The sequence below is a fragment of the Brachycentrus maculatus genome, unplaced genomic scaffold, assembly GCF_059751285.1.
Source record: "Brachycentrus maculatus isolate JH-2025_06_01 unplaced genomic scaffold, ASM5975128v1 h1tg000121l, whole genome shotgun sequence".
Classification (NCBI taxonomy): Eukaryota; Metazoa; Arthropoda; class Insecta; order Trichoptera; family Brachycentridae; genus Brachycentrus; species Brachycentrus maculatus.
Window position 1 is genome coordinate 717,143 of NW_028280874.1, and position 23,720 is coordinate 740,862.

General features: G+C 30.3%; 1 protein-coding gene across 6 annotated transcripts in view; it reads right to left on the minus strand.

Moving 5' to 3' along the window:
- Positions 1–2,899: 2,899 nt before the first annotated feature.
- The window catches only part of NetA (Netrin-A), a 335,944-nt gene continuing 315,123 nt past the window's right edge, over positions 2,900–23,720 (minus strand). For all 6 annotated transcript variants that reach the window (XM_088259914.1, XM_088259909.1, XM_088259912.1 and 3 more), the window contains 3 exons: positions 10,357–10,425; positions 8,946–9,180; positions 2,900–8,509 (listed from right to left, as the gene is read on the minus strand). In XM_088259914.1, the coding sequence (XP_088116040.1) occupies positions 8,480–8,509; positions 8,946–9,180; positions 10,357–10,425 (334 nt within the window). In that variant the 3' untranslated portion in view covers positions 2,900–8,479. The remainder of the gene's footprint in view (positions 8,510–8,945; positions 9,181–10,356; positions 10,426–23,720) is intronic.

Below are 23,720 nucleotides of genomic sequence, written 5' to 3' on the forward strand. Positions count from 1 at the left end.
ATATATATATATATATATATATATATATATATATATATATATATATATATATATATATATATATATATATATATATATATATATATATATATATATATATATATATATATATATATATATATATATATATATATATATATATATATATATATATATATATATATATATATATATATATATATATATATATATATATATATATATATATATATATATATATATATATATATATATATATATATATATATATATATATATATATATATATATATATATATATATATATATATATATATATATATATATATATATATATATATATATATATATATATATATATATATATATATATATATATATATATATATATATATATATATATATATATATATATATATATATATATATATATATATATATATATATATATATATATATATATATATATATATATATATATATATATATATATATATATATATATATATATATATATATATATATATATATATATATATATATTGTATATACCCGATAGTTGCTAAGCCAACCCGTTGAATTCCCAATCCAAAAGTAGGATGTTTTAAGTTTTTAAGGTTGTTAATAAAGGAATTTCTTAGACATTTCAATGTGGGTGTCATAAATTTAGTTCACACATCGTTTTAAACAACATTACGAACGTGTTCGTGGCGTTTACTACCTGTTGACTGTTTGAAGTGAATCACATGATCCACGGATCCATGGTTCCGCCGTGAGTGCTGTCGAGTGTCTGGGTATACAACAGTCTCGTCCTGCGTTCGTTTCCTGGCATTCTTTCACGTTCCGTTCTGGGATACGCTGGTCGTGCCATATCAAAAACAGCCCTCGTTAATCGCGTAAATATTTAACAGAAAACACCACAAAAAGGTGACGAAAATACCCACTTCTAGAGATGTGATGTAACGTTTGGCATTTTGAGACACAAAACGCCGAACCCTCTTCTAGTGGAACGGAAGGTCTGTTGATAACAGTCAACATTCCGGCTTCTCCTGAGGAGTTTTACGTGGTTTACTCCCAGCAATAAGCACATGCTGAGAAGTTCCTGATTGGCCCACACTAGATTAGATTTAAATTGAACTTCTTTATTTAGTTTGAAGAAATAAAAATCCACTCAATGATCTATAAACCTTGCATAATACATAATAAGCGAGATAAATAATCAATTTCCATCAATAAAAAAAAGTTTGAGATGTGATTTATGGTTAGTAGTTATGGTTAGGAGTGACTCACCTTGCCTTTATTTAAGTAACTATCAAGATAACACTGCGTCAAAACGATGCAGTGCCCTATGCACCATTCGGTGCGGATAACGGTAAGAAGAAGAAGAAAAAATTATAATGGATCAAAATGTTATATGTTGTAACAATGGTAGCCGTGATTCTCTTCCGAATCAGCAAATTCTTGTTTCTTTGATAGTCGAAAACCCGGATAATGGAGGTTTTTTATAAAAAAAATTAAAAGCCTCCACTCGTTTACGAGTGATTTTGGTTCTAAGAAATAAAAAATACACTGTAATAATAAAACTGAAAGGATATAAGTGGAGATAAAGAGAGGAAAAAAAAAACAATAACAAAAAATAACTGTAATTAAGGCCCACTATTCGTTAAGTCGCAACTTAATTTTCTCTAAAACCAGGTAACATTTTACGCAATTGATTTTTTTCTTAAAAAACCCTTTTTTAGATTGAAAGTTTTTCTTCGAAATAATTTTATGGTTTTGAATAGAAGCGTTATTGAAAGGAAAGGAGTTATTAGTCGGCTGGTGATTGAATTCTGTGTTTGCGAGTAACACCTTTTCAGGTGTAATATTCAATATTCAATATAATATATAATATTCAATATAAACTAAATTTTAAACTATGAAATAGAGGTTCTACTGTAGTTTATCTCGTAAGACTCTCGAGTAACGTATGGCACGCGTTAAACGCTCTGTACCCTCAGACGAATGCACAGATAATGTCCCGCGGGCAGGCGGACTGTAATTGAAATGTCTTGTCTGTTTCGCGTAGGGCTCGCGGGGCCCGGGGCTCGGGGGGCCCGACGGTACCACCCGCCAGGGGGGCTGACGAGAACAATGCGCTACAAGTGGCGTGCTCGCCTGCAGTATGCATGAAACGGCGGACGAGGGTGTTTTGTAGAAACGTAGAGCAGTGAGGTACCTCGATATTATACGTGTCTCAAATTGAGATGAAACATCTATCGTTTATAATCGTTATCCATCCGGTCCACATGTCCATACCACCTTTTAAAAAAATCTTAACCTTTTCAATTATCGCTAGTTCAGTCATACATTCCTTTCTTTTATCTTAATTTTTATATAAGTGTCTCAACTAGATATGAAACATCTATCGTTTATATGAAAGAAGATGGAAGTCTAAGCATTCCAGGGCTGGCATTTGGCTGGCTTAAGTGATCACATCATACACTTGTGAAACGTTCACTATTTTCCCATTTTTGAAATCTAGATTGCATTAATTTTTGAAATTTGTATATTTGTAATGGTGTTGGATCCCTTTCACATTTTCGCAGTATATTCAATAGATTTATGAATAAAATACCATCAATAACAAAACATATAACTAAACTAAATAACTAACAATCATGCCGCTTCCTCGCAGGGGTAGGCAGAGAGAATAGAACGCGAATCTGTCTTTGAGAATAATCTTCGCCTCTTCAATATACCTGCATCTTCTCATACAAACCTGCCGATTATTCCGACTCCTGACCTGACCACTTTTAAATATTTGAAATACTTCATCATGCCAAGTTTTCCTCGGTCTTCCTCTGCTTCCATATAAATATAATAATTATAAAGTGCTTAGGATTTATTGCAAGGGGAAATTGTAAAATAAAAATCGCAATCAACTGAATTATGTGTTTTAATATATCTGCAACTTCACAATACATATTACAATGATAGAAAATTGAACTTATCATATTAAACGCATTAAGTATTATAAATTTACATAATACAAACTAGAAGGTGTCCTACAAGACGTTAGATATTATTACATATAATATTATTCAAATGCATCCTCTATGCAGGATTTACATACAACAAATACCAAATTATACTATAATTTATTTTTTCCAGACGAAAACAAAGAAATGCCCTACTTCTAACTTTAGAGTACGCATCACTACTTTAGATAATTATTTTTGCAATTATTAAAATGAAAAAAAAAACACCTAAGGCGTTTGTACACTACACAGAATTTTTTTGTCCGGCACTTCAGTTAGCGTGATAAAACGATGATTGGCTTGTGCTTTTGTCCATCTTTCTTCGGATCGGTGCTCTTGATCGGTGCGTGAACACGTTGCGCGTAAATTCGATCACGCTAAACTGTCGTAGTCGCTTTTATTTTTCAAAACCGGATGCTGGACGGTAAATTTCCGTGTAGTGCACAAGCGGCTTTAATCGTCTATTTACTGGAAACGAAATTTTCAGTTAAAAACGATTTTACCAAATTTCTACGCCATTTTTTTCTTCTAATACATGAAACATATTTTGATTTCTTCTTCATACATTATCAATACAGAAATAATATTAAGTATTTTTTTACACAAAAGCGGTATTATATTCTGAAAGTGATTCCTTCATGCATTAATTAAATAATTAAAAGTATTAATTTAGTTAAGCTTATCAAATTTTATACCTAAATACAAATCATATTTTACAAGGAAATATTATAGTTCTAAAATAAAAATATAATAAGTGGAATCGAAAATTACATTTGAGATTTAAATATAAAAAAATAAACACGTAAATTTGTGAAAAAACAAAGTTTGTTTTTTTCATTTTTCAGTGAGAATATCTATAGTTCTTGAAACTAGTCGTGTTTACATTAATAAACGCAAAAAGTTGTCTTATCCAAGTGTTTTAATTTATTTGTTTAAATAATCATGATATTCCATAAAGTAAACGCTAAATCAATAAATAATATAAGACATGAGATGACTTTAATACGACGTGTAATATGCATATGAATTAGAACACTACACACAAAAGACTTCATAGTGAATTATAAAATAATAAATGGTCCATGATGAACTGTAAGAGTTATAATAATAATAATAAAACCCTTGTCCGCACCCAATGGTGCATAGAGCACTGCGTCATATAAACGCAGTGTTATCTTGATCGTTTACACATGAAGGAAAGGTGATCAGCCTTCCGCTTCAGGTACCAGTCCAGGGTAATATTGAATAAATATTGCAGTGAAAAAATCACTCATATTTATTTTACCCCCCTCGGGAATCGAACCCGGGACCTCCAGAACGGTAGCCGAGCGTGCTGACCATTACACTACGGAGGCGGACAACATTTAAGTTAGATCAAATCAATTCTTACACCGATAGCTTTATCATCCCCAATTCTACCTGTTTCCAAAATAAAACTTCCTATTTTTAGTATTTTACTTTGAAAATTAATTAATATCAAGTTTAGTTATGTACTCAACTAAGATCAAACAGCCTAGGCCTACATACGGATATATTTTAAGAAAAATAAAATTATATTGTACATGCTGGTGTAGCAAGGCAGTTAAAATATAATCAAAATAGTATTTGATAATTTTAATTAAATTAAACACTTGAACAATCCACTGAATTGAGTTTTGTTTTTATTTACGACTAGTTTCGAAAACGACAATTGTTTTCATCTTCTGGTACAAATTAAAACTTAATTTGTTTTAATTAGTTTTAATTTGTACCAGATGATGAAAACAATTGTCGTTTTCGAAACTAGTCGTAAATAAAACTCAATTCAGTGTTTAATTTAATTTAATTTAATTTAATTCAAGTATTTAATTAAATTAAATTAATCATATCATTCCACAAAGTTAATGCCGAATCAATAAATAATATAGTATTTGATAATATTCTATATATTTTCAATTAATTTGATTCTGAATTCCTTTGCATACCAATGATAAAATTAATATATAAATTCTGATGTGACCGAATTATTTTAGATATCTTGACGGGGTGTGGGATCATCATTTAAAGGGTGGTATTAAAAATATCCTCGCAAGGCTATCGTGGTTTATCAATAATACAAAGCTAACACAATTATTCATTGTAAATGACCAATAAATAAATAAATGACGACGTCTCGATAAAAATTTGTTTTTATCAACAATATTGCCTATTGCAGTAGACACCATTTAAAATAAAATTATATTCTTAAGTCTATTTATTAAGTAAATTAATATATTAAAAGAACATAAATAAGAATAATTTTTAGTAAGCTTAACATAATAATTGTGCCTGATTTTGCAATAATTTAATATACGTTATAAGTAAGTGGTAAAATTAATTCGATTATGGCAGATGTAAAATAAACATATATTTAAAAACTAGACCGGGTTCAAATCTCCACATTAAATAATAACTTAAAATAATTAAACTGACTCGGAACTAAAATTAAATACACGTTATTATATTAGTTTTTTTCAAGTTAGTTTATTAATTCTAATAATACTGTACACTTTTGGGGATAATCCTCTTACAAAGAAAAAAATGAAATAATCATAAACATTTTAATTTTTAATATTTATTTAGATATAACTTTATTGTTTTGAGATAATAATTACGATATGACACTAACACTATTTTTCGTACGTGCTTATTTGATGAAATAACGATTTTTTTTGGATATAGATGTCGGTGATTTTATTCTTACTCTGGATAGTAAATCAAAAAATTTATTGCAAATGGCGTCTTTTTGAAACATAATAATAATAAAATAAAATGTTTTTGGGTGCGTATACGCATATTTATAAAAAGGAGCCAAGCCTTTGAAAAAAGCTTTTTAAATATCTAAGCCGTATCTACAGGATATTTCATTAGTTTATTAAAAACAAGAAAACTGTTGATTATTTTGTTTGTTTTTAATTTATGAAAACTGTTTTTTTGTAATTAATAAACCCATATTTGCTGTGGATAATTAAAGTAACTAAAGCGCTGAAATGAATAAATTGCGTGAATTCATCTCTTTAACAAATATCACAAAATATACACACCCCTCGTACTAACACCGATACATTTATGAAAACCCTTACATTACAAAATATCAAGTGAAATAAATAAACATCTTTATACAGCGGTGATAATGGAACACGTTACAATCTACAATAAATACAATTTTAATATTGTAAATACAGAAAACACAACGCCTTCTGGGGACACAATACGACTACTAGGGGCGGACTTATACCTGAAAAACGTAAAAAATCTAAAGAAGGAGAATATCGGAATGAGAAAAAACAACGTCGATGACGTCAGGCCAAAACTAAAAAATTAAGAAAATGGAAAATTAACGCTTTACATCCGTTGAAATGTTTGTTTGCCAAACATTAACATACATAAATGGGTATACTACCCATTTCTGTTATCCGCGTCGTTCTGTTATCATATATTCTTCAAACTTTCATCCGCACCCGATGGTGCATAGGGCACTGCATCGTTTATACGCAGTTCTATCTTTCGTTAACACGCGAAGGAAAGGTGGTCAGCCCTTCACTTCAGGCACCAGTCCGGGGTAATATTGAATAAATATTACAGTGAAAAAATCACTTATATTTATTTGACCCCCTCCTGGGAGTCGGACCCGGGACCTCCAGTACGGTAGCCGAGCGTGCTGATGTAGTATAATGACACTACGGAGGCGGACATATCGAGAGTTTGTTTAGTGATAAGCTTTAGTATGCTTATTACTCGGATGGATGCTACCGGTAGAATCGAATTTAAGCCTTATAAAAAGTAACCTTTCCGGCGCATGCACTTATAGGAGTTATGTCGATATCGTGGAGGCCTTGAGATGCGAATTTTGAAAACGCATCCGCATCGCGAAAATGACCGATAATACATCAAGTCCAAAATAGCTAATCGACAGCAAGGGATGACGGAATGTTTATGGCCACTTGGTTCATTACTAAATGATCGTGTACTTTGTTTTATGGCTCTCACGTAAAAATAAACCCTTCTTAAAACAGTTAAAATACAGGTATATCATATTCGTCCGCCCCTAACTGCTACGAAAATATGCAAACTTTAATCATTATGTTATAAAATGGCGTGAAATGCAAACCTTATTATATTCACTATTTTCATAATATACTAAAAACTTGCCCCACTGCCAAATTAATTACATTAAGACAGTGAAAATCCCAAACGTATGCGTTCTTTATTATTTATGGGATATAATATGATACTGTTGTATAACAAGTGTTGTAGGACAGTGTTTCCCAATTTGTGGTACGCGCAATCCCAAGGGTAACCGAAGTTGCATCAAGGAGCAAGTCCGTTAATCACTCAAATAAGATAATTAAATAATATTTGTCACATTAATCTGATTTTCACCATCATTACAACTCCATTTTTATGATAATAAATGAAAAAATAAACTGATTTAATTTTCACTTATCATTCTCGTTTTAAGGGGTACCCAAGTTTGAGGTATGCTGTCAGAAGTGATACTCAGGAAAAATAATTGGGAACCACTGAGGGTATTGATTATACGCACCAAAAGTGTGACGTTCTAATTTGGTGGATTACATATTTGTGATGAAAATTGTCGTTCTGCTACAGATTTCGTCAAGACTGTTTTATTTTATATCAAACCTTAGTAAAGATTTTATTAACTGAACTGCTAAAACGGATATTATGATTGGAAAATAAAACATTTTAGCGGTAAATTAATCCCTTACAACTACGAAAAATTAAAGCATGTTAATATTAGCGACATTTGTATGCACCGATTATTCCAGATGCATTTTATAGAATTAACATATCTATCAATTCATTTTATCTTTAAGAATTTAGTAAAGTATGCATTTATTTTCTTTCTTCCTTTTTTAAAATATATATGTTTGATATCAAATTGAGATATCTGTAATATTGACATCTCTTCCGTAGGATGATAATCCCGTGTCTGATAAAATAAATAATATTAATATTGTTCATTTTATTTACTGAAATTATACTGAAACATTTTTTATAAGTTATAAAATTGTTACATGCATTTGGGACGATGTGCGACAACATATTACATTATTTTGTTATTTTAAAGTATCATTTAAATTCCGTATTCCGACAACACCAAAAAAATAAAATAAGCGTATAACAGTTACGTTAGATACCTGTTATTAAATACGATATTAATTAAATCTTAGGTAGACATTTGTAATTCTGAAGGGTCGAGGAAGATGAGATTGATTTAGGTCACTCGATTGAAGCCCTTTTGAAGACAGATCTCGGAGGGCCCGGTAGGCCGGTGCAGGTTGGCACGATGGGCCTACGCGTAGGACGAGGAGTACTTGCACTTGTGAGCTCGCCTCTGCATCCTGCGCATGCGCCTGCGCCACTCTTCTTTCCATTCCACGACGATGGTCTCAGGGCCCAACATGAGTTCAGCCTCCCCCCCTTCATACAGCTCTGCCTCATCCTCTATACCCAGTATAAGATACAATCTGAAAAAAAAAATTACATGATCTTTAATATCTCAACTAAAAATATACTTCTTCATCTATGCTGAGATGGTGGAGAAATCCAGATTTGTGAACAAGTATTTAGACACACTGAAAATGTCGTGATGCTAACTTCTTTTCTTTCATCTTTGGACAGAATATGATACTAACTTGTTCTCTTTCATTTTCGGACAGAATATGATACCTTGTTCTCTTTCATCTCCGGATAGAATATGGTACTAATTTCTTCTCTTTCAACTTCGGACAGAATATGATACTAACTTGTTTTTTTTCATCTTCGGACTGAAGCTGATACCAACTTGTTCTCTTTCATCTTCGAGCAGAATACGATACTAACTTGTTCTCTTTCATCTTCGGACAGAATATGATACTAACTTGCTATCTTTCATCTTCGGACAGAATATGATATTATACTAACTTGTTCTCTTTCATCTTCGGACAGTCGCACGCGAGATCCTCCCTGTTTACGTGCAGGACGACGGGCCCCCGGCGCAGGCTCGAGCCTTGGCCGCGCCTGTACACGGCTTGCACGCCCATGGTGGCGCGCGCCCACGCGGGCTGCGCCCCCCGAGCCCCCGCCGCCCGCCGGGACCCCATCGGGTCGGTGTCTTCGCCAGGGCCGTTCTTGATATGACCGATCTTCCCCATTATTGCTGCAACACAGACATACAATTTAAGAAATCATCCTCTCAGTCCTAGATGGATGAACATAGACTCCTTGTACTTCTGTACTCCTGGTAACTTGTCTCTTTCGATTATGCTTGATCTTATCACCGAATTGTATTTGATTTATTTTACTTCAGTCCAAACCTTGAGGTGATGTGTGCAAGCCTCTAAGGTTCACATGTACATATATATATATATATATATATATATATATATATATATATATATATATATATATATATATATATATATATATATATATATATATATATATATATATATATATATATATATAAATATATATATATATATAAATATATATATATGTATAAATATATATATATATATATATATGTATATATATATATATATATATATATATATATATATATATATATATATATATATATATATATATATATATATATATATATAACTAACTAACTAACTAACTAACCATCACGCCGCTTCCCCGCAGGGGTAGGCAGAGAGAATCGAACGCCACACCACTCTGTCTTTGCAAACATTCTTTGCCTCTTCTACATTCATGCATCTCCTCATACATACCCGACGATTATTACGACTCCTGACCCGGCCGATTTCAAGAATTTGACATACCTATATATATATATATATATATATATATATATATATATATATATATATATATATATATATATATATATATATATATATATATATATATATATATATATATATATATATATATATATATATATATATATATATATATATATATATATATATATATATATATATATATATATATATATATATATATATATATATATATATATATATATATAATAAATATGTACATTTATATAAGTTTATTTGAAATTTTTAAATACAATGAAAAAAACTAACAATACTTTTTATTACTAATATATAAAAAAAAACATATTGAAAATAAAATAAGTTTAACGTTCACACACACATACTCACAAACATTTTTTTGTACTAATCGATCCCGGTATCTTAGTACCGGGGTCGATTCCTAAGAGAGTCAGAAAAATACAGATATATACTTTTCCTAAATACAGATAATACTTTTCCTCACAATAAAAAAAAAACATCAAGCTCCATGATTCTACAAAACAACTCGTAAATAATAGCTTTGGCTACAAAGTCCATATACTGACCGTAGTCGTTGTTGCAGAACTTTTTTAGGGTCAGTCTTTTTGCTCCACCGGGACACTTTCCGCATTGATCTGAAAGAAAGAGAAATACATAAATTATTACATTTCCCATAACATTACTAGAATTAATCACTCTCAAGTTATAGTTGACGTCGGGGGGACCTAACATGTTACACAAAGAAGAAGAAAGAACTTTTAAAAGAAAAAATCCACAATGTTATCCACGAAATTATTTGACTCTTGTCATTTATAAGTAGGAACCACTTGTAACAAAGGCTATCATGCCGTTGTTTTAAGAGAGGCACATCAAAATAAACGGGTTTGATTTGAAATACCCCGATATTCCATAGAGCTATACTCCATAATACGTATGTTTGCCTGTGCCCAAAAGATAATTCGATATTCTTTGATCTTGTCATAACCATAACCGCTCCGGGCGCCGCGCAATGTCAGAGACAATGGAATATGGCCATTATAGAGGAAATGAAGCTTTGTTTTATTATCTCTTGTAGAGGATGCTCCCGAGGGATGTGTGTTGGTTCAGATTTTCTTTGAATGTTGTATTCGAGTATTAAATAAATCGCCCTTTTGCTCGACTGCGTCGGAATATTCTATTTGGTTACATTTTCAAGTGCAGAATCTCAACGAAATTAAATTTATACATAACATTTATCGATTTGACAACTTTGTGGAATAACAATGATTTAAATATAAAAATAAAACACTCATTTAACACACCTATAAGTAACAATAGTTTTGTAATATCATTAATTGATTCGGCAGTCAGTTTGTGGCTAATACAACAATATCTTAGAATCTATGATGACACGTGTTTTCTTGCTTTCCGCATCATTTTCAAACACAGCATCATATATTAGAAAGGAATGTAAGGCTGAAACTAGGGATACTCAAAAGGATTAAGAAAAGTTCTTTAAGGTGGCCATATGGATATGTGGAGCGAATGGATAACGAGAGAATGACTAGAACGAGGACGGCTAAAAGATTTGGCACGGGCAGATCAATCAGAACCTAAAATCTGGTGGCGTCACAAAAGTCTACGTAATCGAAGGGCATGTTTGACTGGATGAAAAAGAAGAAAGCTAGGAGTGTATATCAGGTCAGAAAAGTGTGGCGTTCCATCCTTTCTGCCTTCCCCTTTAGGGAACGGCGTGATGGTAGCAGTAATAGTAGTAAATTATGTCCTCTTTTAAACAATGTTTAATTTAACATGATGTTTACATTGACATCTCTGGCTACCTCTTTTTTCCACGTGAATTTTATTTAACCAGCAACCGGGTATAGTCGTGACCGACATCATCGGACTGGTGATGTCGGTTACGACGAAACCCGGTTGCTGGTCAAATAAAAATTCATGTGAAAAAAACTACATAAGTAGTTGTTATTTTATTCTATAAAATGCAGTACCGCCAAGAAATGTCAGTAAAAACTTAAATCTTATATGTATTTATTAAAATTTTTCCTGCTTAATCGTTTTTTTAATGGTTTTATTATTTTTCAACGCAACAGATTTGAGTCAGACAAATCCCCCAACTAGGTGACCCGCCTCAGGGGATATCATGTTATCAATCGAAGAGATTGCACATGAAGAGATCGTATTATTTATATTTGCCCAGAACTCACTTTTTATATTCTATATTACTTCTGTCGTATAACCGATTATATTTTGTATTTACTCAATATTTTTTCATCTTGAAATATGTCATTCTCAGAATAAAAGGAAACCTCGCAGAAGATGAAACGTAAAAATAATACAGTTAAAAATATTTTTCTATTAAGTATTTACGAATCATCAGCGAAAAATATTCGATATTTGAAGAATTATACATTGTTTGCAGTGGTCAGCGAAAATATTCGAAATTTGAAGAATTATACATTGTTTGCAGTGGCCAGCGAAAATATTCGAAATTTGAAGAATTATACATTGTTTGCAGTGGTCAGCGAAAATATTCGATATTTGAAGAATTATACATTGTTTGCGGTGGTAAGCGAAAAATATTCGATATTTAAAAAAATATACATGATTTGCAGTGGTAAGCGAAAAATATTCGATATTTGGTGAATTATAAATTGTTTTCAGTGGTAAGCGAAAAATATTCGATATTTGAAGAATTAAAAAAAAAAACAATATAAACTGTAAAAAAGAAGAAAAAAAAATTGTGAGCGGGGACACGTCTGACTTCTCTCGCAGCCGATCGCATACTGAATTGTGCATTTGCGAATACCTCCGTAACGTAGCTGCATCTACTGATACTTGCCAATCCGAAGATAATTTGAAAAGAAAAAAGTAAGTACAAGGGGGTCTTTCAAAAAGTAAGATGATAGCCTGAGTACATTGTGTATGTGTATTTGAATTGTATCCAAGACTCCAGGAAGGAGAGGAAGCGGCTTTACGTGTAATGTGGATGCTTTACACGCGCACGATTGGTTTGATCTGTGTGCAGAAATTATTCTTCCGGAAAATTGGTTTTCGAAAGAAAAGCATTTACAGAAGGGATTCGTGGAACGAATTTTAATGTTGATCTCAGTTAAACAAAGCGCCTATGCGTATTTGTACTTTTTTAATGTAAGTTGTACTTATTACTAAAATTTGTTTCTATAAACACTTGTTTTTTTAACACTTAGTTTATTTACGGCTAGTTTTGGAAGCTAAGCTTCCATCGTCAGGTATAAATGTTTACATTTAGACGATTCCCAGGGGGGGGGGGTCAAGTGATTTTTTCACTCTAATATTAATTCGATATTACCCTGGACTGGTACCTGAAGCGGAGGGCTGATCACCCTTCCTTCGTGTGTTAATCAAGATAACACTGCGTTTATATGATGCAGTGACCTATGCACCATTGGGAGCGGATAAGGGTTGGAATTTTTAATTGAATTTATTTATTTATGGTTCACAAACAATGAAAAACATATTACTGTACAATAAATGAAATACAGTGCAATACAAATTGTTTGAATGTTTTTCATCAATTAGATGAGAACACAACAAACTTACAGAAACAATAAAGGTGCAGGTTAAACACGTATATACAGAATAGAAATTTGGTTGTAAAAAAAGGGTAATAACAATTAAAAGTAATGAAGTAAGAAAAATAAAAATAAAAATTAGAAGTAAAAATTAAAACTGAAATTTGACTATGCTACATAAGGTACAAAATTCAAGACTCCACCAGATTCGTGAAATCAATTTGAAATTAATTTCACCAATCTGGTAATAATAATTTAATATTTTATTTCCCCATTGAATAATGAATGGGTTTGAGTAGTTAATTTGAGTAGTATAGTTTTCCAATGCAAACTACCAATGCTATTCAAATTTTTAAAGTAATATTTGATTGCTTTGATTTTACATGCAAGTTGTTATGAAATATAATATATTTCTAAGCATTTTGTTGAAAACAAATCTTTCTCCTATCAAATGCTCACCTCGCTTTGCCTATTATCTCGACGGCTCACGTTAAATAAAATACCCGATCTTATGTAAATCTCCCAATTCTCCGTCCCATAAACCCTCATCCCTCGGCTGCTTCGGGTGGATAACAAATTACCCGCCCCGGTCCCCGGCCTACTCGCGCCTCGGCCTAGCTCAGGGGTCGGCAACGGTAACCCCTTGGACCAAAAGAGCCAAACGTGAATAGAAAAACGGTTTGGCAATTTATGAGGGTCCAATTTTTTGTTTATAATAATTCAATTTCATTTATTAAATATTTGAAGGAACCTACAAGTATGTTTAAAGTAACAAAATTTTAATCTGAGATACTTTTTTGCGCAGATTTATACTATATATTGTTTTCTTTGTTTTTATCTTATCTTTGTTTTTCTTTTTTCTTATCCTTGTCTTAACCTGTTCAAGCATTATCTCCCCACTAATTTCTAACAGACATCAAAAGGTATAAGCCTAGATCGTTCACACTAGTCTGTTTTTTTTGGTTGGTTGGAAGATATTGCTTTATAGCAATAAGCCCGCCAATGTACACACATATTGTACAAAAAGTTCAAATAGATAAATAAATAAATATATCTCTTTCATAGATGCATACAACAAAATATTTTCACCTTTTTCTATTGAAACAAACTTTTTTTAAAGTATTTGTGTTACTCAAAACGTATTTAAAGGTTCCTTTTAACATTTAACGATTTGTGTCATTTATTTTTCATTTTTAATTTATTAAGTAAAGAAGACATAATAAGTAGGTACGTATTTGAAAGCTCAAATGTATTTTATGCTCATAATAATCCAATACAAAACAGAATAGTCTAAGCGGCCAGACTATGGAATGAATTACCTCTCCTTGTAAAAAATACACCTACTCTAATAACTTTTAAGATAAGTCTGAGACATTCCTATTTATCATTAAAATCCTAACTGTTTATCAAACCTCTTCCCTTTTTTTTCCTCTATCTCCTTCCCTAAACTCCCTTTTTCTTTGCCTTCCTTATTATCATATTTTTTCATTAATATATTTTTTTAAATATCAATTTGTAATTTATATATATTTTTTAAATGTTCAAGTACTATCTACCCTCTGATTTCTAACAGCTATATACTCGTATATGGTATCAAACGTTTTGATCATTATCAACAGCTCTTTTTTGGTTGGTTGAAATAAATTGCTTTTTAGCAATAAGCCCGCCAATGTACTTTTTTCTTTTCTGTACATAAAGTTTAAATATTTTTTTAAAAATAATGTAAATTTGTGTAAAAAGTATCATTTTCAATTTGACAAAGAACGAGCCACACGAATTGCTTAAAGAGCCACATGTAGCTCGCGAGCCACACGTTGCCGACCCCTGGCCTAGAGGGATGTCGATACGGGATCAATCCTCGAGGATTTGCTCTCTCTGCCAATCTGGAGCGAACGCCGGGGGTAGTTTGTACACTTCAGGCACACTCTTGCCGAGTCACTTCCTTCCGGGAAACTTTGCGGAAGGATATATTTCCTTAACTGTATACCTCTATCCGAATTACTGATCTGAAACTACTGAAAAATTTCATGACATTAACCGGAAACGATCCGAAAAGTTGTACTTGACATCCGGCAATACTTTACAAAGACAAATTTATACAGAATACTCACAAATCTTGGTTTTGCCCATTTAAGAGTATTGTATAATGTATATACATGTCTGTACCACTTTAAAGAACTTTTCTTAATCTCATCAATTATCCCTTGTTACTTTATTTATGGTTTCGGCATTCACCTTGTGGTAAGACATGATGACATTGTAAAAGAAAAACACTTTTTTTAACACTTGAGTTTCTGTTTTAATAACGACTAGTCTCGCAAGCTATGCTTCCATCTTCAGGTTTAAATATAAACATAAATTTATATTTAGACCTAAAGATGGAAGCATAGCTTCCTAAACGAGTCGTTATAATAAAATAAACTGAAGTGGTAAAAGTGTTTTTCTTTTACAATCCCTAGTTACCATTTAATACCTATAATAACTCAAAACATTGTTTATTGATATAGTATTAATTTTTTAGAATAGCATGATGATTTGAATGTAATAAAACACTTGTATAAGACCACTTTTTTGAGTTTATTAACGTAAACACGACTTGTTTCGATACCTACAAATATGAATTTATCAAATATGTATATTAGGAGCTTGAATTACTCAATATACAACCAATATATATATATATATATATATATATATATATATATATATATATATATATATATATATATATATATATATATATATATATATATATATATATATATATATATATATATATATATATATATATATATAATATATATATATACATACATATATATTTATATATACATATATATAAATATATATATATATATATATATATATATATATATATATATATATATATATATATATATATATATATATATATATATATATATATATATATATATATATATATATATATATATATATATATATATATATATATATATATATATATCGGGCCTCTGTTATCCTGAGAAAATATCCTGGAAGACAAGCAACCCTTTGATCAGCAAACACATTTACCATCGACAGACTATCGGAGCCCAAGCAGTCCCAAAAAGCCGTATCACCCAATATAAATTTCGGTGATAGGACCTTTGCTTTGCAGGTCTTGTGGTGCGGAACAACTTACCCCCGAATCTGTAATCTATCCAGAATTCTGCCGAGTTTTGGTTTAAACCCAAGACCCACCCTTTCTGGATCTCTTGTCCTTAGACACCCGATTTAATCTTGATTTTCACCTTCACAAAGCCCGTTGATATTAATTGCGTTGCGTAAATATTTTGTTGTAATAATTTAAAATAATAATTTAAAATAATTAAAAATAATAATTTAAATTGTACAAAGGTAAAAAACGTAAAATTATAAATTTTATATCGCCCTTGAGGTGATGTAAGTTATTATTAGGTTTATAAAGTCGATCACTTTACGAAAATAAGTCCAAGTATGACTGTTACTGAAAAGCATACGATCTACGGTTAGGATTACAAATATCGCTCACTCCTTTCAACAAAGTCATATATCAAAAATCGTCAATTTTCAGTTGTGCATGTTTTCGGAATGCTCAGAAAATGTACTGAATCCCAGCAAAAGTGGCATATTTTTAACTTAATATTTACCCGCTACAGGGCAGAAAGTGTTGTTTTTTGAAAAGAAGAAAATGTATGGTTTAATTATTTTTTTTAAATATGAAATATTTTGCAAATTTAGAAAAAAAAATTCAGGTTTTACCTAAAAAGATCTGTTGCACAGTTAAAAGTTCAATAAGTGGCTTGATATGTATTTTAATACTTTTGATTATATTTTTGAACTTCAAAAAAAAATCAAGTTTTTTTTCCTTCCTGAAAAATCTTGTTTTTTTAGTTTTCTTCCTGAAAAATCTATTTTTTTTATGTATGACGTTGTTGAAAAGAGTGAGCGATATGTGGGTACATATAATTTAGTTCTTTCATTTAATTTTTGCTTCAGCAGTCACTTAACGGTAATATTTATAGATTTGTATTTTATATTTGTATTTTTATTTTACTTGGTAAATACCACTTTTTCTTAAAATCTGTTGTGACACAAGTTGTCAGTGGCCCCTAATTGTCCACATTCCCACTGATAAAAAAATAAATAACAACTTCTACCCCCTTCTTATCTTTCAACCTTCTAAAGAGGTCAACTGTAAAATTGTATTAAATTTTATATCATCAAATAGATAATGATAGTGAATAAATCGAAACACGTGTTACAAAAGATTTTAATAAAATGTGTTATTAACCAAGAATACTTAAAATAAAATTAATCAATTCCTCCAGTTTGCAATTAAAAAAATGAATGTCCACGTTTTCATAGCAAACAATTAAGGAGAAGGTATTCTATTATTTCCGCAGTCACCCTTAATCTAGAACTGGGGCACTCACCCCCACGACTCCCGAAACAGAGAAAATTATATTATTTTGTACCTACTCCACGAGACCGTATCACAAGATATTGTTTTCCATTTTCCCCTTCATTTTACCAAACAATCGTTCAATTTGATGCCCTCTTAAAACCACCGAGTTAAGAGGCAAGACACAACTTGAATTTTATTAAATTAACTTGCAGAATTCCAAAAAATCTTCACCGTTCGGTGTTCGGTATTCGTATTGGCGTCTATCGTGATACTATACTGGTCAATGTCGCTTCGAGACACGTCCAGTTTGTGATTTTCCAGAACCACGATATCTTATTCTTTTTTCCCTTTCTTTGAAGTATAGTTTAGGGAAGACAATATTTTTGATTTCGCATTTTGTGACCAAAGTACTGAGCTCTCCCTTTATGCAAATGCATATTATAAGCTTTATGCATCCGTTGCAAGACAGCCTCCTTCGATATCCATTTTATCTATGATATTTTGAGTATTCTAACTCCTTGCCTTTCAATTATTGTTTTCTTTTCAAAACCATATACTTATTTTGAAGAAAAACTCAGTTTTTCAATACGAAAACGGTGTTTTAACCAAAAAATACAATAACGTTCAATGTTACCTGGGTTTAAAGAAAATTCATTTGCGGTATTTTGACTATCCCACCTTCATAAATGTCGTTTTGTTTTTTTTGGCGTTCACTTTGTGGTAAGACATGATAAAATTGTAAAAATAAAAGACAATTTTTTTACTTGAGTTATCTTTATTTCATTATAAAGATTAATTAATTAATTAGTTATAATGAAATAAATATAGCTCAAGTGGCAAAAAACAAGTAAATGTTTTTCTTTTACAATTTCATTTTTGGTTATTTTTTTTATTTCGTACATTATAACAGTAAATTTGTTTGATTTAATTAACTTTCCGTAGTTTCCTATACTCCTTATTACCTCCCTTCTTAATATAAAATGGCTGACAGATGACGATGAGGCAATTTCGCAGTGATGAAGATATGCAAATTTCTTCGGTAGAATGTCACGACTTAACTAGTTCCTTGGCAGGAAATTATTACGACTAACTTAACAGAATAATAATTAGAGAAATTAATTAAAGCCCATGTTCCCGAAGCTTTCCCGTCGCACTATTGGCTCCACATTTATTATATTACATCTCTTATTATTCATTCTCCCCAAACGCAGTCCGCTGTCATAGCTTAGCATAGGAACTTCGACTTTATAACATTAGCAGTCAGAACGTGTCGAAGTTAAAATTTCCATGGCAATATAGCAATCGAGAGTGACTAATGTAGCGTTCGTTGTCGTATCGTGCGAGTAAAAAAGGATGATTTAAGAAGCATTATGTAACCTAGCATATAACAGTCGACAGAAGCGTGTTACTCTTTTAGTATTGTTTTAATTAATGTCTTTCCCATTTGTATGAACTGTGTCAGCCATAAATACTAAAATGAATTTATGGAGATTTTTTTTGTAAATAAAAAAAAAAATCTATGTCAATATGAGAATTCCCTTAAATGGCGAAATAGCCGTCAAAAAATAGGTCACCAGTAAAACCTTTAAATTTTCCATTTTCATTTTATTTCATGTAATATTATTTTTCAAAAAAAAACTGTACTAGAGTGACTAGCATGGTGACTAGTTTGGCAACCATGCACGAGTCCAGAGTTCGATTCTCAGCAGGGTTGACACTAATATCGTAAAAGGGTGTTTTCATTGAAATATGTTTAACGTTAAAACCTGGACTGGAAATAAAGTGTTTTTTTTTTAAAGTATCCTCGCATACGATTGAACGGTACTATATATTATATATTTGTAAAATCCATACTGTACCTCATATAAAAATATTGTTCATATCAAGAATTATGGAAAATGGTAACCCTATAACGACACATATGACGTTGTATAATCTAGGCAATATTTTCTACTTTGTATAGGTGGCACTGATATACGTGTACATACATAATATACATGTATATTGCAATGGCATAATGTTTCTAATTTATTCGTTATACGCGCACCTCGGAGCTCAAACATCAAAAGACGGATTTATTGAAGCGTACATATTAATTTGGCGATACATATTTAGTCTGCTGCCATAGAATTCGGAATTCATTCAGGAGCGTAGGTTCCTTCATAATTCCATATCCGGTTTGCAAGACGACCAAAGCAGGCTGAAAGCGTTATATCGTAGAAAGGAAAGGAGCTAACGACTTCCGGCGCATTTCTCGCCAACGCACAGCTACGAGAAAGATTATAATTAATTATATATATTTTTATATATTTTATATACTTTCAGCATCAAATATGTTTGATAAAGCGCAAAAATGAAAACTGATACTATTTCAATTGATGTATGATTAAGACGTAGTTTTACTGTGGGATTGGTGGAAATCGAATCCGCGACGACAGTTAATTGAATATTATTATAAATACATATTTTTTAATTTAAAAAAAATAGCTGGTATATCCAAATAAATATTTGATTTTAAGCTTAATTATGTATTTATGTAGCCATGTTGTTGGCCAGATTATTTATTGATACACACTGTAGCGTTCTCCATTCTAAATGTAATTGAAACTAAAATTAGTGAAAAATTCTAATATATAAATGTACATATATATATATATATATATATATATATATATATATATATATATATATATATATATATATATATAAATATATATATATATATATATATATATATATATATGAATATATATATATATATATTTATATTTATATATATATATTATATATATATATATATATATATATATATATATATATATATATATATATATATATATATATATATATATATATATATATATATATATATAAATATATATATAAAATATATATATATATATATATATATATATATATATATATATATATATATATATATATATATATATATATATATATATATATATATATATATTTATATAAATATATATATAATATATATATATATATATTATTATTATTATTATTTTTTTTGATGAAGAGGTCTTAGGCGCTGTGTATTATCTAAATCTTTAGTAGAAAATTGATTTAAATTTTTGTAAATAAATTATTGTTGTTATGAACTTGAAATTTCCAATTCGTTCACATATCAACCACGATACAAATAAATAAAAAAAATGCTTGGTGGAGTCTTTATAAAAAATAAATAAAATAAAATAAAAACAGAGATAGAAGTTGAATTTAAGCAACCCGGAAGAACTGTAAAATATGTCGCATTTCCACGCTATCGATCCTCGGTAATTCGGCGCAAGTGTGGCGTGACGCACAAATAGCGCTCAAGATGAAAGTAAATTGTTGAAGAATTGTGCCAAGGGGTTCGATCCGAACCGCATTAAAATTAATCCGCCGGTAATAATCTCGCCGGGAGACGGGACTGCCTACCAGGGGTGCAAGGCAGTCGGCTGGATAATCATTTGAAACACACAAATGTGTTTGTTTTACGTTATAGCCGAGAGTGTGCGTCGGTGAAAAGATGCATTAGATTATAATGTTGCCAGGTATGCAAAAGTAACAAACGGCAGCAGGGCCTCGATTGCAAACGAAATCTTAATTTAAAAAAAAATATATAATTTTTTTTATTCGTCATTTAATTTTGAAATGATGATTTGAATATAAAATAGAACTTAGATATTAATTGTTAAAATTAATCACTGAATTTTTGAGTCTACAAAATTGTATTTTATTGTTAAAAACACATAAAATTCGATTTGTGACAATTGTATCGCCTTGCTATGGTATTTTCAAACTAATGTTGTTAGTTTGAAAATGCCATAACAAGGCGAAACAATTATCACAAACATGACATTTAATATAAAACATGACAAACATGACATTTAATATAGAACACTTACAAAAATTCAGTTTATAGTCGTAAACCACGACTATTTTCGAGACCTACAGATGTTCTCGTTAACATATTTTGTAATTTACGTTAAAATAAATTTTTAAAAAATCTGAAAGTATGTGACAAGAATTTTACAGACAAACACAAATAAGGTGGCTTAATGGCTCTCTTATATAAACACTCACACACATACTAAGTGTAACAAAATCCAGTATTTGTGACCAAAATATTCGGACACACTAAATATTGTAAAATAAACAAAAATACCGTATTTTATTTATTGTTTCGGCTTTAACTTTGTGGTAAGACATGTTACAATGATTAAAGAAAACACTTGTTTTTTACCACTTGAGTTTTATTATAGACTACATGTTTCAGAAGTTAAACTTCCAGCATTCAGGTCTGTATAATAACATATAATGTTATTATACAGACCTGAATGATGGAAGTTTAACTTCTGAAACATGTAGTCTATAATAAAACTCAAGTGGTAAAAAACAAGTGTTTTCTTTAATCATTAAAAAATACCTTATATTTTATAAAAATATGTCCAAAATGTAAGCTTTATCGAGTGAAATAAATTAAAAAACCATTTTTTAAGTTCAAATTCACTCGGTAAATACTATTATTTCTTTAAATCTATTGTGACACGTGTTTCCATGCATTCTGCATTCGCATCATTTTCAAATACGGTGTTTGAAAATGACGTGAATCGCATGGAATGGAAAATTTTCACAATAGATTTTCAGAAATAGTAGTATTTTTGAGTGAATTCGAACTTGTAAAAATGTTTTTAATTTATTTCACTCTATAAAGCTTACATTTTGGACATATTTGTATAAAATATAAGGTATTTTTTGTTTATTTTACAATATTTTTTGTAATGTTTATACTACACACTAGTGTCCGAATATTTTGGTTACCAAAAAATGACTGCTGAATAATTTCATATAGTATTAGAATAACTGATTGAATTAATTGAGTGTTATTTAAAAATCAGATATTTCCTTTAGAAATGAGATTTTGTGAATCATTGCTCTCTCACTCATGAGTCTACCCTCAGAGTTATGCTTAGGGCGCCAAATTAATTATCCACTCAAAACGCTACTCAATGCGCCCTTAGGGGAAGTTTCAGCCAACAAAAAATTCTTACAGACTGTTTTTTCTGGTAAATATTGAAGCACGTCTGAAATATAAATTTTGATATTCGTATATTTTTAAATTCGAGGGATTCGTTCTTAGAAGGATGGCGCTTGTAGACCGAAAAAGGGATATTAATTGGGTCGTGGAAACTGAAAACGAACAGTTTTGAATCTAAATAATTTTCGTAGGAAGAATGAGAAATATTTAACCATAGGTAATGAAAATTTTATAATAATATTTTGTATTTACATATGTTATTTTTATAGAAAAGAATACATATTACTAAGACTGAAAATTTAAATTGATTGTAATAAACCTTCGGATATTACAATCTACATATGTACAGATATTTCTAAAACACGTGTTCTTTTAAATCAGTGTAAGTATGCTTGTTTTGTTCAGATAACAAAGAATGCCCTTTTTGTTATGTAAATTAATGTTTTGCATTATTATATCTATATTATCTCTTTGTTGGCAAAGAGTTTCATATTTGCGTGTAATAATATCTACATTAATTTCTAAAAAAAATCAAAACAAATTTGCTTGTCTTATAAATTCTGAAGTCCTGAAAATTATCTTACATGGATGAAAGAAAGTATGATAGTTTCGAGTAAAAATACAGTGGAAATAATTTTTATGTAAATGCAGTTTTGTGGGTAGATATAAATATATTGAATATAAAGCGTTTTTTTTATTTATTGTTCGATCACGTTAAGCAAATTATATTCAAAATATTAAAATTCTTATTGCTTTCTTCTTAATAATAATGATATTGGATAATTTATAAAGAGCCATATTTGTGAAATACTCTTAGCTGAAAAAAAAACGGGCATGCAAATATACAGTGGGGTGCAAAGAGAATTAATTAGGGTAGTAGAGGTAGATAGTAAAGTAAGCTAGGTACTATGAGTAAGGTAGTGT